The sequence below is a fragment of the Dromiciops gliroides genome, chromosome 5 (assembly GCF_019393635.1).
Source record: "Dromiciops gliroides isolate mDroGli1 chromosome 5, mDroGli1.pri, whole genome shotgun sequence".
Lineage (NCBI taxonomy): Eukaryota > Metazoa > Chordata > Mammalia > Microbiotheria > Microbiotheriidae > Dromiciops > Dromiciops gliroides.
In genome coordinates, this window is record NC_057865.1 from 234,706,223 (window position 1) to 234,725,548 (window position 19,326).

The 19,326-nt window shown below is 41.2% G+C and overlaps 1 protein-coding gene across 1 annotated transcript in view; it reads right to left on the minus strand.

Moving 5' to 3' along the window:
- C5H12orf56 (chromosome 5 C12orf56 homolog) overlaps positions 1-19,326 on the minus strand; it is a 127,875-nt gene that overhangs the window by 65,367 nt on the left and 43,182 nt on the right. Inside the window, exon 3 of the mRNA XM_043964892.1 lies at positions 14,120-14,204. Coding sequence (XP_043820827.1) covers positions 14,120-14,204 — 85 coding nt within the window. The remainder of the gene's footprint in view (positions 1-14,119; positions 14,205-19,326) is intronic.

Here is a 19,326-nt window from a genome sequence, read left to right on the forward strand (position 1 = left end):
CTTGGAAGAGTGGTTGTTCCTAAGGGCGGCAATCAACTCTGGCCAGTTAATAAGTAATGAGAGAGGGGCAGCTAGGTGGCGCAGTGGATAGAGCACTGGCCCTGGATTCAGGAGTACCTGAGTTCAAATTCGACCTCAGACACTTAACACTTACTAGCTGTGTGACCCTGGGCAAGTCACTTAACCCCAACTGCCTCACTTAAAAAAAAAAAGTAATGAGATAGGGGGCAACTAGGTGGCACAGTGGATAAAGCACCAGCCCTGGATTCAGGAGGACCTGAGTTCAAATCCAGGTTCAGATACTTGACACTTACTAGCTATGTGACCCTGGGCAAGTCACTTAACCCTCATTGCCCCATCAAAAAAAAAAAAAAGTAATGAGAGAGAATAAATATTATAATGAGAGGTGGACTCATTCTAATGGGAGCCTGAGGGATGGCTTTGATCATGTCATTTACTTCCAAATCAGGGGCAGCTAGGTGGTGACGTGGATAAAGCACTGGCCATGGAGTCAGGAGGACCTGAATTCGAATGTGGCCTCAGATGCTTGATACTTACTAGCTGTGTGACCCTGGGCAAGTCACTGAGCCTCAATTGCCTCAAACATGGGGGGGGGGGGTCATCTCCAGTCCTCCTGATGTCTATCTTGCCTCTGGACCCAGATGGCTCTAGAGGAAAGAGTTGAGGTTGATGATGTACTGCCCTCCCTCATTTAAATCCAATTCAGTGTAAGTTATGACATTACCTCCCAAAATTATGGTTCTCTCTGAGAACAAAGAACAAAGAACAACCAATAACAACAATAATCACCACTGGCCTTGGGCAATCTAAGAATTTATCCTCACCCAAACCTAAGTGCAACATAATGGACTTCCCCACTTGGGTGGGGTCTGAACAAAATTGAGGAGAAAGTTAATCCAATCTCATTATCAACAATGTCTTTCAGATGCTGGCTTGGCCCAGTACCAGTAGAAAATGAAGTTTCATACTTAAGTGAACTGATGCCGAGTGAAGTGAGCAGAACCAGGAGAACATTGTAGACAGTAACAACAACATAGTGTGATGATCAACTGTGATAGACAGCTCTTCTGAGCAATGCAATGATCCAAGACAATTCCAAAAGAACTCATGATGGAAAATGTTCTCCACATCCAGAAAAAAGAACTGTGGCTTCTGAATGCAGATCGAACCCTACTGTTTCTACTTTTGTTTTTGCTTTTTTGTTTTTTGAGGTTTTCCCTTTTGTTCTGATTCTTCTTTCAAAACATGACTAATGCAGAAATATGTTTAATGTGGTTGTCCATATATAACCTATATCAGATTGCTTTCTGTCTTGGGGAAAAGGGAGGGAGGGAGAAAATTTGGAACCAAAAATCTTATGAAAATAAACGCTTTGGGGCAGCTAGGTGGCAAAGTAGATAGAGCACCGGCCCTGGATTCAGGAGGACCTGAGTTCAAATCTGACCTCAGACACTTAATACTTACTAGCTGTGTGACCCTGGGCAAGTCACTTAACCCCAATAGCCTCACCAAAAAAAAAAAATCATGAAAACAAATGCTGGAAACAATCTTTACGTGTAGCTGGGAAATAATAAAATACTTTTTGTGATTAAAAAAAAAACAACGTTTCAGAAAGACTTAAATCCTGTTTCTCCCCAATATTAACAATTAGTTATGTAATAATCCTTTCTCTCACAAGGCTGATCATAGTAGCAGGAAAAGTCTCAATCCCAAACTTTTGAAGACTCTTTAGTAATCACAACACAGGCAGACTTTCTCTATAACCTGACCCCAGCTTCCTATCGATGGCCCAAAGAGCCAAGACAGAATATGCCCTCATCCATTGGTTTTCTGTCCTTCCTAATGCAAATATGCAGAATAAAACTAGGAAAGATCTCTACAGTAAAATGTCTGCCCATTAAAGGAAGGGATTATTTCCATTTTTGTAGACTGTGGGCTCTTTGCTGGTAGGGACTGTTTCATTTTGTCTTTGCATCCTCAGGTCCTAACATAGACCCCTTGTTCATATTAGACACATAAATATTCACTGAGTAGAATAATGGCACACATGTCATACAGCACTCAACACGTCCTGTCCTTGTACCTCTTTGGCAAGAGTTTAAATATTCTGAATAATATATTCTTCCAAGAAGTTCTGCCTGGTCACAGCCTCACTGGTCAATCCTGACAAGGCCAGCTGTCCAAAACTGGGGTATCTGGAAGCAGTTGGATTGAATAACCAAATGGCTTTTGTGGGAGCAACTTTTTTTTGTCTTAGTCATGCCACTGGTCCTGATATGGGGAAGGTGTACTGATGTGAGACCTGGCTGGGAGTTAAGACTGGAGGAGGGGCAGCTGGGTGGCACAGTGGATAAAGCACCAGCCCTGGATTCAGGAGGATCTGAGTTCAAATCTGCCCTCAGACACTTGACACTAGCTGTGTGACCCTGGGCAAGTCACTTAACCCTCATTGCCCCCACACACACAAAAAAACTGGAGGCAATAGACAACTGTTATTGTTTCTGGCAGTAATATGGGTGGAAACTGGCCTTCCCTTAGTCCCACTTGCTGCTGAGTCAGTCAGCTAATTAATAGTACTCCTAGAAAGATGGGGAAGTGGATTATTTATGCTTAGCTCTTTAAATTATTATCTTATTCAGACCTAAAGGAACTAAGTCTAGTCTGCTGGGTCACCAGTTGAGACCAGAGTGGTTTCCTGACAATTGTCTTCACTCTTTTTTGTATGTGTGTGAGGCAATTGGGGATAAGTGACTTGCCCAGGGTCACACAGCTAGTAAGTGTCAAGTGTCTGAGGCCAGATTTGAACTCAGGTACTCCTGACTCCAGGGCCGGTGCTCTACCCACTGCGCCACCTAGCTGCCCCTGTCTTCACTCTTTATGGCATAGCTCTTGGTCCAAAAAGTTCATAGAGGATCCCAAAACTCACAATAGAGTGATCCCCCAATAACCAGAGTCCTTGCAGTTCAATTTCAAGAGTCCGAAAGAGATGGACCATGGTATAAAAGGGAAAGGGTAGTCGGTCTGGGGATAAGAATTGGGTTGAGGGCTTTGCTTCCACCTTACCTGACACAGAAGTCTGGCAGGCTCATCTGTGGATGACTAGAAATTCTCCATACATGGGTAATAAAGAGAATCAACCCATAAAGACATGGTACTCTCCAAACTTCTCTGACTCCTCAATCCCGCAACCTCTTCCTCATGGGTAGGCCTAAAGAGTGGTCTGCCACAAGGTTGGCCATGACTGAAGGTAAGACACACTGCCAAATAAATATATTGGTAACTGTGTCTGCCTTGCACTAGATGGGCATGACTAAACCTTCGAAAACTTGGTCCACTGAAGAAGGGACATCAATGCCCAGTCATGACTTTGGGTCTAGAAGGAGCATGATTACTCCATCATGGTAAATTTGTTCTCCTGGAACCAGCCAATGGGATGGTTAACAGTCTAGGATTTGGGGTGGGGGTGGTGCAAAACTCTCCTTAGGTTCCTGGAAAATCATAGAAACTTAGATTTAGAGCTAACTCCCTCATTTATTTATTTGTTTTATTTTTTGGTGAGGCAATTGGGGTTAAGTGACTTGCCCAGGGTCACACAGCTAGTAATTGTTAAGTGTCTGAGCTCGGATTTGAACACAGGTCCTCCTGAATCCAAGGCCGGTGCTCTATCCAGTGTGCCACCTAACTTCCCCCTAACTCCCTCATTTTACAGATAAGGAAACTAGGGTACAGAAAGTTTAAGTAGTTTGCCCAGGGTCGCAGAGTTAGTAAGTTCCTACACAGTATCTAATGATAGGGAGCTGTTAGCAATATTGTAGTTGGAACCCCAGACAGGCAGCATGGCAAACAGGAAGGAATACTACGGAGGCCACTTGGGCTTGGTCCATGGGGCAAAGCTAGGGATAGAGGATCATCAATAACTGGCACTGGGTCATGAACTATGGGAGGTCCTTGGACTTTCCAGCAAAGCAAGATTAGAAGAATCCAGGTGCTATATAGCATCTGACCTGCTGCCTCCAATCTCAAATATGCCTTGCATTCCCCGCCCCCCCAGAAAGTTAAGGTGATGTCTAAGGCAGTTTTTGGTGTTTGGAACCTCATGGTGGGGACTGTAAGAGAGGCAGCACCTGATTACAAAAGTCATTTCCTTCACCCCAACCCATCCCCACCATTGGCCCATGGAGATGATTAGGAGGGCAGAAGGGATGGGAGTGGAGCTAAGGTAATCCTCCCCAGGGGCAGAGGAAGCAGGGAAGAGAGGAGATAGAAACTGAAAGGTCAGGCTACATTGGTTACCACTGTGCTTGTAGAACCTAAATAGTTCCAGAGGACTGAGCAAAGCAGTTAAATTAATTGCTGATCAGAGAGCAGCTGAGCAAGGAAAATGTCGGAAGCTAAAATGGACCCGGGAAAGGAAATCCTCACAGTTCTGTTTAGCTCAGTGGTCATGGAGCAGTCTTCTTAGTCTAAATCTTTTTGGCTTCCCTGGAGTTGTGGCTAATTTACCTGGGAACTACTCATCCTTCCTTCCACTGTAGTGTCCCTTTTTCCTTCTTCTGTAAGCCTTCCTTCTTGTGGTATTGCTTAATGTGGAACCCCCTGGCTCCTCCTTCCTTCTTATTCCTGTTCACTAACAGAACAACCCTTGAAGCCAGTTGTTTCTAAAGGCTCCCACTGTTTTGGGGGAAATTGGTGGGGGTTTAGGGTAGGGGCTCTTGGGAATTCCTCTTTAAAGAATTACACCAGGGCAGCTAGGTGGCCCAGTGGATAAAGCACTGGCCCTGGATTCAGGAGGACCTGAGTTCAAATCTGGCCTCAGACACTTGATACTTACTAGCTGTGTGACCCTGGGCAAGTCACTTAACCCTCATTGCCCTAAAAAAAAAAAAAAAAGAATTACACCCTCTTGCACACAAATCCAATTAGAATAAAATAATATTTTATTGGGGCGGGGCAGCTAGGTGGTACAGTGCCGGCCCTGGATTCAGGAGGACCTGAGTTCAAATCTGGCCTCAGACACTTAACACCTACCAGCTGTGTGATCCTGGGCAAGTCACTTAACCCTCATTGCCCCACAATAAATATAATAAAATATAAACAAATAATAAATAAAATAAAATAATGATGATAATAATAATTATTTATTTAGACGCTAGAAAAAGGAAACCAAGAGAAAAGTCCTTGGACTTCTTCTCATGAGAAGAAGGCATGGCACAGAGGTGTGGCTCTCTGATATACCTATCTCCCTGAGCAGGAGACAGGCAAATACTTTTTTTTTTTTTTTTAGTGAGGCAGTTGGGGTTAAGTGACTTGCCCAGGGTCACACAGCTAGTAAGTGTTAAGTGTCTGAGGCCGGATTTGAACCCAGGTACTCCTGACTCCAGGGCCGGTGCTCTATCCACTGCACCACCTAGCTGCCCCCAGGCAAATACTTTTAAAGTGGACCATGGTGGTTTGATGGGGTGATCATCTGACTGTGGAAAGTTCCCTTATTGGGGGAGGATCATCCCCCACTGGTGGTGGCTGGGGGAAGTTGTGTGAGAGGTGGTTCCAATTTCTCAAGCCATCTCTGTCCTCCTCATGCCACAAAGGCAGCAACCACATGTAATCTTATCCCCCCTAAGGCTGGGGGATAATGGAATGAAGGGTAGTGGTCTTGGAGCTAACTCAGTCCAGATCTGGTGCCACTCATCTCTTTAGGTGTGTCTGTCCTTTGGTTTAGTTTCTCAAGGAGAAGGTTCCTTGATTTCCCCCAGAAAACTTCTAAAGTACCACAGGCCCATAACACTACCATCACTTGGGAGAAGCAGAGCTATTTGAGGTAGCATCAGTGCAGGGCCTGATGCTAATGATCATGGGAGCCCACCTACTTCTGTTAAATGATTATATTATGCCAGTTCAGTGGATTTACGGTTCTGGACACTGAGACCAAGGAGAGGAGAGGTTGAGCAAAGGAAGCTCCTAGAATTTCCATTTAATGTGTATTGTGTTGCTCACAGCAGGGACCCTGGGAAGATTTGTTCTGTCTTCAGATTGTTGGAAGGGGAAAATTTCCCAGATAAACAAGGGAACCAGCCTGTGATGCAAAATGACCATCTCAAATACCACATGAAGCCTTTCCCAATTTCTCCAGTTGTATGGGATCTCCTACAGCACAAGCCCAGAAATTAATTTGTATTTACTTTGTATTCATGTCTCTGAGTTGTTATTCAGGTATTGTTACTTTATGAGACAGTAACAAACACTTTGCTCTTATATTCCTAAAGGGTGGTGAATAAGCCAGTGATGTGTGATGATGAAACTCAGAATTTATACCTCTCAAGAAGAGTATAAGCTCCTTAAAGGCAAGAACAAAATTACTTTTGGTCTTTGTGTCTAGCTGCCCCTTGGAATGAATTTCTTGACAAGGTTTTGATAGGGATAGGGATTTGTTACAAGGTGTTTCCCCTCTCTTTTCCCAGTAAGGAAGAGTGGGAGAGACAGAAAATAATGTTTGGATCTTTGATGTCACTGATACAGGAAACTCCCTCGACCAATGCAGGTCATCACTTTCTCACAAATCTATATTCCTAGAGAAAGGTTCTTGGTCTTTTTTGTGACATGGTCCTCTTAGCAGGCTGGTGAAGCCTGTGTACCCTTTCTCAGAGTGATGCTTTTAAGCAATTGAACAAAAAACTAAATTTCAGCTAGAGGAAAGTCAAAATAAAGGTGCAATTTTTTTCTACCCAAGTTCACAGACCTGCTGAAATACATCCACAGACCATATGCAGAACCCTTATCTTGGAGAGTGGCCAAGAAGACAAAGGAGGCAAATGACATGACCAGGGTCGTACAACCAATAGCTGTCAAAAACAGGACTGAACCCAGATAGTCCTGATTCCAAAACCAGCACTCTACCCCCTACTTTACAATGCCTTTTAAAGAATACTTTAATATCTCTTAACTTTTTTTTTAGTGTAACAATGCTTTTTAATACTTTACTTTCTTTTTTAAAAAAATTATTTTTGTGGACCAATGAGGGTTAAGTGACTTGTCCAAGGTCACACAGCTAGTAAATGTCAAATGTCTGAGGTAGGATTTGAATTCAGGTCCTCCTGAATCCAGGACCGGTGCTTTACCCACTGCCACACTTAGCTGCTCCCTACTTTAATGTCTTTTAAAGAATATGATAGTATTATTATTTTGTTTGTTTGTTTTTAGTGAGGCAATTGGGTTAAGTGACTTGCCCAGGATCACACAGCTAGTAAGTGTTAAGTGTCTGAGGCCAGATTTGAACTCAGGTCCTCCTGACTCCGGGGCCAGTACTCTATTCACTGTGCCACCTAGCTGCCCCCATGATAGTATTATTATTAAGGGTTGGGAAATACAAATCATTTTGCCCTCAGGTAAAACATAGAGATTCTGGGAATACTGTCTGGATGAAGACTTGATGATTTTCTTAGCAGGAAGGCTGGGAAGTTCTGAAACAGCACAATAGAAACACAAGTTGTAGTGATTAGGGTTTGGGGTTTTTAAAACTTATTATTATTATGTCTCTTTCCCCTGGGATGTGCCAAATAAGCACATTTCACATTCATACAAATGATGAGTTGTTTGGCTTTATCTCTACTTATCAGCCAGGTCATTTTTCCTAAAGCTCATCCATCTATTTACCCTGCTCTCTAGCAATACATTGTCATTTATTTTCACTTGCTGAGAATCAATAGAAGTTGCAAATAGATAGAAACACAGCTAAGACTGACTCTTCAGACTTAAATATCAATAGCATTTTTCTTCCACTTGGTGCCATTAAAAGTCTCATTTTTGAAAAGTGTTCAACTGCCTGCAGACTTCATTTAGAGTTTATACATTGAAACTGTCGGGAGCTGCTAAGTAGTTCCCACAAAGGCGGTCTTATAAAAGTGTAATGGTGAAGTACCCTCCTGAGTTCCCTAATCAATAAAATACATATAAATGGAAAAATCTGTCTACTGAGGAAAAGCAGCACTGAGGGCTGAGACGTAGGAGTTTTCTCAGTCTCATTAGCACAGGTCATTGGCTTCTCTCCATCCCTTAGGGATATAATAAGAACAAAGTGTTTACCACTGTTTTATAAAGCAATAATACCTGCACAAGCCTGAGCTTCCAAGATCATTTCAACTTTATTATGAAATTGCCCTTATTATAATTGATTTTGCCTTTATTATAATTAAACTGGAATCATTATATCCTTTAGTCTGAGGTTGGATGCAAAAATCACATTGTCATCTGCAAACAGAAGAACTGGGAGAACCTCCCTCTCAATTGGGAATCTTTCTAATCCATCAAAGCAAAAGACATCCTCTCTGACAGTGATGGCCAGAATCTCTAAAGTATCAAAATTGCAGATGATGTCAAAACTCATGGAGATATGAGTGATAGGAATAAGTAGCATATTGCCAAGAATAACTTGTACACATGTGTCTCTCATCGCCTCTTGCCTGGTGAGTTGCAACGGCCTTCAAATAGGCCCCCCAGAACCAAATCTCTCCCCCCATTCCAATCCATTCTCTACCCAGCTAGCTGCCCAAATGTTTTTTCCCCCTAAAATCCAGGTCTGACCATGTCATCCCACCCCCATTCAGCAAACCCCAATGGTTTCCAATTATCGCTAGATTCAAATATAAACTCCCATTTTGGGGGAAGGAGGATATTTAAAGCTCTTCATGTCTTGGCTTCTTCCTGTATCTCCAGTCTTCTTCTTTTTTTTTTTTTTTTAGTGAGGCAATTGGGGTTAAGGGACTTGCCCAGGGTCACACAGCTAGTAAGTGTTAAGTGTCTGAGGCCGGATTTGAACTCAGGTCCTTCTGACTCCAGGGCCAGTGCTCTATCCACTGCGCCACCTAGCTGCCCCCTCCAGTCTTCTTAATCATTATTCCCCTCCATACACTCTACAATCCATCCCAGACACTCTAGCCTATTTGTTGTTTCTCTCACACAATGCTTCATCTCCCATCCCCGTACCCTTGAATGACCATACCCCATAGCAAATTCTTCCTCCACATCTCTGCCTCTTAGAATTGCTAACTCTCTTTAAAATGCTGTCCATATTGTAGCTCAAGTAGATCTTCCTGCAGGAGGCCTTCCATAAGGATGGTTACCTTCCATCTATTCTCATCGTATTTTATATGTAACTATGTGCATGTCGTTTTCCTCCATTAAAATGTGAAGTCCTCAAAGCCAGAGGTGGTTTTCACCTTTCCTGTGTATTCCCACTGCTTGGCTAAGAGTAAGTGCTTAAAAATGCTTATTGATTGATAGATAAGGGACAATAGGCAGGAAATCTACAATAGTCCTGTCCCCATACTTCTCCTAATTTTTAATTACAGGTTGGATCCCCAGAGGATGACTGCTGCCTCTGGTTCTAGGATTAATTCTGCAGTTTATGTTTCCTATTAACAATCAGCCAGTAAACACAATTAGCTTTTAGCAAAGGCATTTACTAAGATAGAACAGTGAGAGAAGATTATCATGTGGGGTGGGTTGTCTAAATATCTAGAGATGGCTTGCAGATGCCATGGATAGAAATTATTGGAGATAAGGTCTAACCCCACCTTTGGGGAGTAAGAGAAGAATTGAGGGGCAGCTAGGTGGCTCAGTGGATAGAGAACTGGCCCTGGAGTCAGGAGTACCTGAGTTCGAATCCAGCCTCAGACACTTAACACTTACTAGCTGTGTGACCTTGGGCAAGTCACTTAACCCCAATTGCCTCACCAAAAAAAAAAAAAATCCAAAAAAAAAAAAAGGGAAGAATTGAGCCTACACTGATAGCATGTTACCTTGGGGTGGAGGGGGAGGGAGTGGAGGAAGTTTCATTATTGCTGAGGCTAAACAATCTCTCTTCCAGTCCCTAAGAGGTGTATTGGGCTAGATTATACACATGCGTGTATGCACATGTACATACATGCACACAAATACAGTGCACATACACATACATAGACATACCTGTGTCTACGTTTGCATGTGTACATGCATGTATATATACACACATCTGTCACTTGTCAAATATCTATTATCTAGTAGTACAAGTCTAGGTTTAAAAAGAAAGTTGCTTTACTGATTGTTCTTAAGAAGGAGGGTATGGAGCAGCTAGGTGGCACAATGGATAGAACACTAGCCCTGGATTCAGGAGGATCTGAGTTCAAATCCAGCCTCAGACACTTAACAATTACTAGCTATGTGACCCTAGGCAAGTCACTTAACCCCAATTGCCTCACCAAAAAAAAAAAGGAAGGTAATCCTTAATTTATACTCCTCATTTTAGCCCTTCCCCACAAAATGTTAGTTACACAAAAGACTATCTAAAATACTAAATGGCAAGTAAACTCGTCGATCTAAAGAAAACCACAAATAGAAATTGGAGATAGTCTATAGATTACTGAATACAGTAAATGAGTAAAGTTAATTTGCTGAGCTATTATGAAGAAAACTCTCTGTCAAGCTTAAGGTGCTATATACAGGTTATGATGAACAGGATACTATCAGAAAAACTTGGAAAGACCTACATGAACTGAAGCAGAGTGAAATGTACTGTATACAAAATAACAGCAATAGTGGGCCATGATCTACTGGGAAGTATGTGGTTATTTTCAGCAAGGCAATGATCCAATATAACCCTGAAGGACTTATGAAGATTGCAGCTCATCTGCAGAGAAAGAACTGATAGTATCTGAAAACAGATGGAAACACATTTTTAATTTTTTTTTTCTTTTCCACTTTGACAATTCCTTAATCCGAAGTTTTGGGATTTTTTGACTGTTTTCTCTCACAACTAGCTAATGTGGGAATTTTTCCATGACTACTCATGTATAACTTATTTTGAATTGCTTGAGTTCTTGGGGGGTGGGGGGGGAGTTGGGAAGGGAGGGAGGAAGAGAAGTTGGAACACAAAGTTTTTTTTAAATTGATGTTAAAATTTGGTTTTACATATATTTTGGAAAATAAAATTCTATTTAAAAAAAGTTAATTTATGGAGTAAATTTGGAAATGAAATCATTCTTTCCAATGCATAAGTGAATATATAATTCTCAATCCAGTAGCTTATAAAGGAAAAATCCAATTTTTTAGAAGAATGATGCTCCACTTATCTGGCATGGATGTGGTGACTAAAGTCAAGACAGCTGCTAGAATTAGTGAAAATCATAACTCTTCAGTGAGATAAAATTTCAGTTCAAACCAGAAGAAAGGAATAATCTCTCTTACTCAAGGGGAGTCCTCTGTTAGCAGTCTCTAGTGAAGCAAGCTGAAAATTAGGAACACATTGGAGAGCCTGCTTCTCTTACCAGTCTAGTTTTGAAGGTCACAGTAATCATTCAAAAGTCCATGCCTAAGGGGCAGCTAGGTGTCCCAATGGATAGAGCACCGGCCCTGGAGTCAACAGTACCTGAGTTCAAATCAGACCTCAGACACTTAACACTTACTAGCTGTGTGACCCTGGGCAAGTCACTTAACCCCAATTGCCTCACAAAAAAAAAAAAAAAGAAAAGAAAAGAAAAGTCCATGCCTATTTCTCTAGATCCTCTGGTTGTCTTTCTTGAAGTCCTTTAACTGTTTCTCCCAAGAATGTCTGGAACTAATTCAATAAGTCCCTTATACACGTATAGTCAACATTTTCTCCACAAATCAAGAATCATATCTCCCTTCACATACACAACACTAGGCACAGGGTTGTCTCTCCCCTACCTCACCTGGACAGGAGTAAGAACAGCTGTTTAAAAACAAACATTCCTCCTATAAACCTATGATGTGCTTTTCCACAAATACTGTGCCAATGGACAGAATGGGCTCAATCAATAGTCAATAAATATTTATTAAGCTCCTTCTACAGGGCAGGCACTTTGCTAAATTCTAGAGATAGAAATACAGAAAAGAAAAGGAAAAAGACAATCCCTGCCCCCAGGGAGTTTATGATCTAAAGGGGAAAACAAACATAAAAGAAAGCTGAAAAGGGAAGGTACCTGGGGGCATAGTGGAAAAATCAGAGAAGTCCCAAGGCTGATGAGATCTTGTAAGATGATAAGGTTTTCCTGGGGGATGATGGGAAAGTCAGAGAAATCCCAGAGTAGTGCAGCCAGGTGAAAAATGAGGACTCAAAAGTAGAATATAATGCTAGGAAGGCATACATGTAGGATACAGGGGTGGTAAAGACCATTCACAATTCATAGTATTGCAGGGCCTAAAAGTTATCTTTTTTTTTTCTTTCTTTTTTGATAGAGATCTGTTTTGCCCAGGTTTGCTCTTTTCCATAACTCAACTTGATCTAGGAATTAAGCTCCTTGAATAGGCTTCAGTCTCTCTGTATTTATGTCTGAGTCTGTGTCTCTGCTCCCCACTGGATAAGGTGTCTCCTATTCTATAGCTCCTCCTCAAAGATGTGTGGCCAATGTGGTAAGGAGGAAGTAGAAAAGAACATTTCTCCCAAAATTTTCTAATTTGAGAGGAATTATTCTCTTTCCCTCCCCCTTCATAAATAGTCAGCTCCCACTTTGTGATCTCAAGTCTGAACTCAAATTGCTGACATTCATTTAAGGTTTAGCTATTTAAAGTCCCCTGAGGCTTGTCTAATTTATTTGCTCAGCCAATCTCTCTGTTGCCTCTTTCTTAATAAAAGGATCCCAGCTAAAATTCAGATTTAGTCACTTTCTTTTTTTTCTTTTCTTTTCTTTTCTTTTTTTTTTTTTGTGGGACACTGAGGGTTAAGTGATTTGCCCAGGGTCAAGCGTCTGAGATCACATTTGAACTCAGGTCCTCCTGAATCCAGGGCTGGTGCTTTATCCAGTGCGCCACCTAGGTGCCCCTACAGTCATTTTTATTAACACTTTTTGATTACATTCTGGACTTTCTATAGACATCAACTGAATTGAGGAGGGGGATCACATCCTCTCTTCCTTACAGCATGACAGAAAAAAAGATGTGATCCAGGTAGTTGGTACTCATGGATTATTAAAAAAAAAAAAAGTAAATGACATGGGGCTTAGGATAAATCAGAAGTTTCTCGTAAGGGGCAGCTAGGTAGCACAGTGGATAGAGCACCAGCCCTGGAGTCAGGAGGACCTGAGTTCAATTTCGGCCTCAGACACTTAACACTAGCTGTGTGAGCCTGGGCAAGTCACTTAACCCCAATTGCCTCACCAAAAAAAAAAAAAAAAGAAAAGAAAAGAAGTTTCTCCTGTGAGAAGCAAGACCAAAGAGACCAGATAACAGAATTGTCATATCAAAGAATCAAGGGACTATTAATGTTCAGATTGACCAACAGATATCAGGACAGACACCCCTAAGAAGTAAGGAGTGATACAATTTTATAGCCGGGAAAGTCAATTAGGCATGGCTACTACCTGACCTGAGGTAGGAGACAGAGATTTCCCAAAGGTCAAGACCATCATTTCAATTTTTAAAAATTTTTTATTTTTAGTGAGGCAATTGGGGTTAAGTGACTTGCCCAGGGTCACACAGCTAGTAAGTGTTAAGTGTCTGAGGCTGGATTTGAACTCAGGTACTGCTGACTCCAGGGCCGGTGCTTTATCCACTTCACCATCTAGCTGCCCCAAGACTATCATTTCAAAACAATTCCCCTCAATTCTGAGGAATATGACAAGCATCTAAGCTTTCCTTACCCCACCCCACCCCAAAAAGGAACTTTCCAGTTTTCAAGTGGACACCCCATCTACCCCTCTATAAAAGCTTTTGCCTTCTCTCTATTGGAGGAGGAGAATGTTTCTAATCCCTCTTCCCTGAGTGATGAAGTCTTTGACTTACCACTTGGTCACTTTCTATAGATCCAAATAAAAGACTACTTTAATTCTAATTGGACTGTGTGTGAGAGTATAATTCTTTATTGAGGAATGCCTAAGAACCACCACCTCTCCCCTTGACAGTAAATATCTAGAATGTTAGCTAGATCATTGATGGATGGCTTATAGAAAGCCATTGACAATTAATCATGACACAGAGTGAGAAAGGGTTGAAAAGTCATGATATGTACAGGTGGAGAGGAGTATCTAGATCAAAAATATCCCAGATCAATTGAAATTTAAATGTTAAATTGGACATGTGATTAAGTATATTCTCTGAGCTGTGACATTACCTGAGAAGTGAATCATTTATACTCTCATATTCTTTATTGTGTCCAGCTGATGACTGAATGGAGGGACCATCATTCTTTTCTTTGACTAAGGAGAAAAGAATTAGTTAATGGTTAATACAGTCCTTCAATTAAGCTTCTAACAGATAGATTAAAATCTTCCATTATAATAGTATGTATTTTAACCATAAGACTCCACTGAAATTTGTAACTAAAGCTATAATGTCAAGGAACTAACCTGTCTTGTTTTGTATAGTTTTATATTAAAATAACTGTCGGGGCAGCTAGGTGGCGCAATGGATAGAGCACCGGCCCTGGATTCAGGAGGACCTGAGTTCAAATCCGGCCTCAGACACTTAACACTTACTAGCTGTGTGACCCTAGGCAAGTCACTTAACCCCAATTGCCTCACAAAAAAACAAAAAATTTTAAAAATTAAAAAAAAAATAACTCAAATCCTTACTGTCATACAAGCTGAAAAATAATTTGGGGGAAAAAATCGACCAATAAGCTTTTTATCAAGCACCTACTATATGCTGCTGCCTTGCGGCTATACCCATATATGGGAAAGGCTTTGGGAGTTAACCCCAAGGAAAAATCAGGAGTTGGAGTCCCTTAGGCAGTTGGATGTTGGACATCACATCCCTCTGGCAACTCCTGCGGCGGCATTGGTGCCAAACTGTATTGGCTCTGCCTCTCCTTTGGATCCACCAATGTCAAGAGAGGGAAAACCTGCTGCATGGGCAACAGCTTATTTTCCATATTCATCCGCCCAGGCCAGCCCCCTGGAGAGGACACTCCAGCTACTCCTCATGGAGTAGATACAACACAGCATGTGGCAGTTACCGGTTATAAGTCACTCAGGAGCTGCGGCTCCCATATTGGACTGCACAGCCACACTGTGGCCTGTGGCTCTTCGAGGCGCTCGCTGATCCATGGTCGTCCGTGTGCTAGGCTTTTGCGGGGATAAAAGTAAAAAGTTCCCTTGCCCTTGAAGCTATTACAATCAATCAAAGGGAAATAGGTACATTTACAGATACATGCAAAAGAGATAACTAGATAATTTTGAAGGCAAAGCACTAATAGTTGAGAGGGATCAAGGCAGACAATGTGAAAGGTGGTGCTTTAGATGACCTTTGAAGAAAATCAGGGATTTTATGAGGCAGCAGCAAAGAGAAAGTACATTCCAGAATGGGAATTCCTATTGACTCCAGGATCAAATATAAAATCCTCTGTTTGGCTTTCAAAACTCTTCATAGCTGGGGCAGCTAGGTGGCGCAGTGGATGGAGCACTGGCCCTGGATTCAGGAGGACCTGAGTTCAAATCTAGCCTCAGACACTTAACACCTGCTAGCTGTGTGACCTTGGGTAAGTCACTTAACCACAATTGCCTCACACCAAAAACAAAAACAAAAAAAACTCTTCATAGCTTACCCCCTCATACCTTTCCAGTCTTCTTATACCATACTTTCCCTTCATATACTCTACAATCCATTGTCACTGGCTGGACTTGCTAGTTCTTAGTATTTGAGGAGGATAATGATATGAGATAAAGAGACACAAGATAGTAGAGGACCTTGAATACTTGGTTAAAAAAAAAATCTGAACTTTATTTGGAATACAATATAGGGCCACTGAAGATTTGGGGGCAGAGGAGTAATATTGACCCAATCTCTGTGTAAGAAAGACTTTTTTTTTTTGCCAGCAGTATGTAGAATAGATTGGAGAATAGAGTGTGGAGGCAAGAACTGTGAGGAAACTATTGCAATAGTCCAGGGTTATAAAGGCTTTAGCAGGAAAATGGTAATGAAAATGGAGAAAGATGGGGGAAGGAGGGACACTTGTGAAAGTTAAAATTCCCAGGAATAATTATACCAAAGTTTCCAATATGAAAGAATGGGTAAATGGTGGTATCAGACAAAAACGGGAGGAGCATATTTAAGGGGAAAGAGAATTGAGTTCAGTTTTGGAAATGCTGATCTGGAGGTGCCAGGGAGACCTATTGATGAAAATGTCTAGGAAGGGGGCAGCTAGGTGGTGCAGTGGAAAGAGCACCGGCCCTGGATTCAGGAGGACCTGAGTTCAAATCCGGCCTCAGACACTTAACACTTACTATCTGTGTGACCCTGGGCAAGTCACTTAACCCCAATTGCCTCACCAAAAAGAAAAAGAAAAAGAAAATGTCTAGGCAGCTGCTGGATTTACAGGTGGGTTTGAAACCACATGACAATTTGCAGACACATTTGGGAGTCATCTGCATAGAGGTGGTAGCCGAACGTAACAAAATGAATGTGAGTACCAAAGGAGAGAGAATGTGAAGGACAGGGTGTTTTGTTTCAAGAATGGAGAGGCAGTGGGGCAGCTAGGTGGCGCAGTGGATAGAGCACCAGCCCTGGAGTCAGGAGGATCTGGGTTCAAATCCGGCCTCAAACACTTGACACTTACTAGCTGTGTGACCTTGGGCAAGTCATTTAACCCCAATTGCCTCACCATAAAAAATAATAATAATAAAAGAATGGAGCGCAGTGGTTAAAGCACCGGCCCTGGATTCAGGAGTACCTGAGTTCAAATCCGGCCTCAGACACTTGACACTTACTAGCTGTGTGACCATGGGCAAGTCACTTAACCCCCATTGCCCCGCAAAAAAAAAAAAAAAAATCCATCCCAACTATTTAGGGGGCAGCTAGGTGGCACAGTGGATAGAGCACCGGCCCTGGATTCAGGAGTTCCTGAGTTCAAATCCGGCCTCAGACACTTGACACTTACTAGCTGTGTGACCCCGGGCAAGTCACTTAACCCCCATTGCCCCACAAAAAAATAAATTAAAAAAATAAATAAATAAAATAAAAGAATGGAAAGGCAGGTTGGTAATTTTCTAATAATCATTATGACTAGTGGTAACAGTTTGACCTTTTGGTTCTTAGAGACTTTTTTTTTTCAGAACAAACTTGATAGGTACTTTTGGAGCAATATTTTAAAATAAAGCTAGTTCTAAATTACATAATTCCATTAATAATTAAATGCAAATTGTTGTTTGTTCTTTATTCTTGAAAAAGACCATGACATCGGAATGATGTCATGACTTGCAGTGAATTGGATTTAAGTGAAGGAGGGCTGGTAGACCCAAATAAAATAGAGCTGGAGGAGAAATGGACTTGGTCATTTCATTGCTTCTATGCATGTCATTATTGTTTCCTTTCATTTAGGATTTTACAAAACGTTGGCTCAAGATAATTTGGGATTGCTTTCCTTAATGAGTGTTTTCACACACACACACACACACACACACACTTTGAGAAAGAGAAATCTAAGAATAATTATGCTTGCATGCAAGGATAAATATGCATTTAAGGCAATAAACAACCGTTAGATATCCTCGTTAGTGTGACATGACATCTGGTAAGCAAAAAGGGACTTAATAAAATGCCTAATTACAAGACTGGCTACAAACAGTCACCATGACAGTATTCCACTGTGGGACTGCACCCTGTTTTGAAAGTCTACAAACACTGGGCAAAGTTCCTGCACAATTTTGCTATTCAATTAATATTCAAAGCGACTCTCCCAATATGTTTTGGGCATTAAGTTAAGGTGTAAGGGGTAGTGAACAATGGGCAATTGGTCTACTAGGTAAGAAGAAATAGTAGCTTCTGTTCTAGCTTCAAACCTTTTCGCCTTTCCCCCAACTTTGTGAAGAATGCAACTCCAGTGACGGGAATTGTTTGTTATTTTTTCTTTTGTTGATACATTTTGTTCTTACAAAACCAATGTTTTCCAAAAGATCACTTCCCAATCTTGGAAACCTGCCCCTTATGATAAGGAATAGGGGTAGGTACAAGAGCTATGATTTCATTGATTTAGAAAAATCCCAGGTGAAAAGACTCCTTGTACCAATACAGGTCTGCAACCTTTTCTGAAACTTGTAATGTTAAAGAGTCTCCAAGCATACTGAAAGGTTAAGTGATGTACAAGGTCACACAGTCAGTATATGTGAGAGGTAAGACTTGAAACCAGGTTGCTTTCAAGGCTAACGTCACATCCACTAAGCTGTCTCAAAGAATAAACAAGGGAAGAAAAACAGTTCAGCAAAACTAACCAACTTATTAACCAAGTTCAACTTTTCTTTCTTTCTTTCTTTTTCTTTCTTTCTTTCTTTTTCTTTCTTTCTTTCTTTCTTTCTTTCTTTCTTTCTTTCTTTCTTTCTTTCTTTCTTTCTTTCTTTCTTTCTTCTTTCTTTCTTTCTTTCTTTCTTTCTTTCTTTTTTTTGGTGAGGTAATTGGGGTTAAGTGACTTGCCCAGGGTGACACAGCTACCAAGTTCAACTTTATAGGTAGTTCTACACCCATAGTCTCCCTCTCTGCAAAGAAGGCAAATAGGTGTATTTTCAAATGTCGTCTTCAAGGTAAAACTGTATGATTATAATTTCAAAGCATTTTCTTTTTTTTTAATTGTTGTCTTTTCATTTCCATTTTTGTGGCCATTGTACATATTGTTTCCCTGGTTCTGTTTCCTCCATTTTGCAGCAATATATATGTCTTCCCATCCTTCTCTATAGTCATCATTTCTTATAGCACAGTAATATTTTATTATACACATGTGTCATAACTTGTTACACTTTCACAATTGGTGGGCATTTATTTGTTTTCTAATTCTTTGCTACTACAAAAAAAGTGCTGCTACAAATAGTGCTGCTTCCTTTTTGTCACTGACCTCCTTTGCCCAGCAGTGGTATCTCTCTGTCAAAGAGTATGCATGCATTAGTGTGATGAGCATCTTAAAAACCTCCAGTAGAAATAATGGTATCTGACATTTACATAGCACTTTTTTAGGTTTCAAAATGCTTTCTGTGAGTTATTCCATTTGGTCTCGTGAAAAACATCACATGAATGCATAACTTTGTCAATTATAGGATAATAGGATTATCTATATGGAGTTGGTGAGCAGCAAGGTGGCACAATGGATAGAGCACCTGACTTGAAATCAGAACGAAGCCTCTTTCTGAGTTCAAATCCAACCTCATGCACTTTCTAGCTGTGTGATCCTGGGCAGGTCACTTAACCCTTTTGCCTCAGTTTCCTCATCTGTAAAATGAGCTAGAAAAGGAAATAGCAAACCACTCCAGCATCTTTGCCAAGAAAACCCAAAATGGGTTCACAACTGAAATGACTGAACAATAACAATTTAGAGTTGGAAGATAACCTGAAGATCAT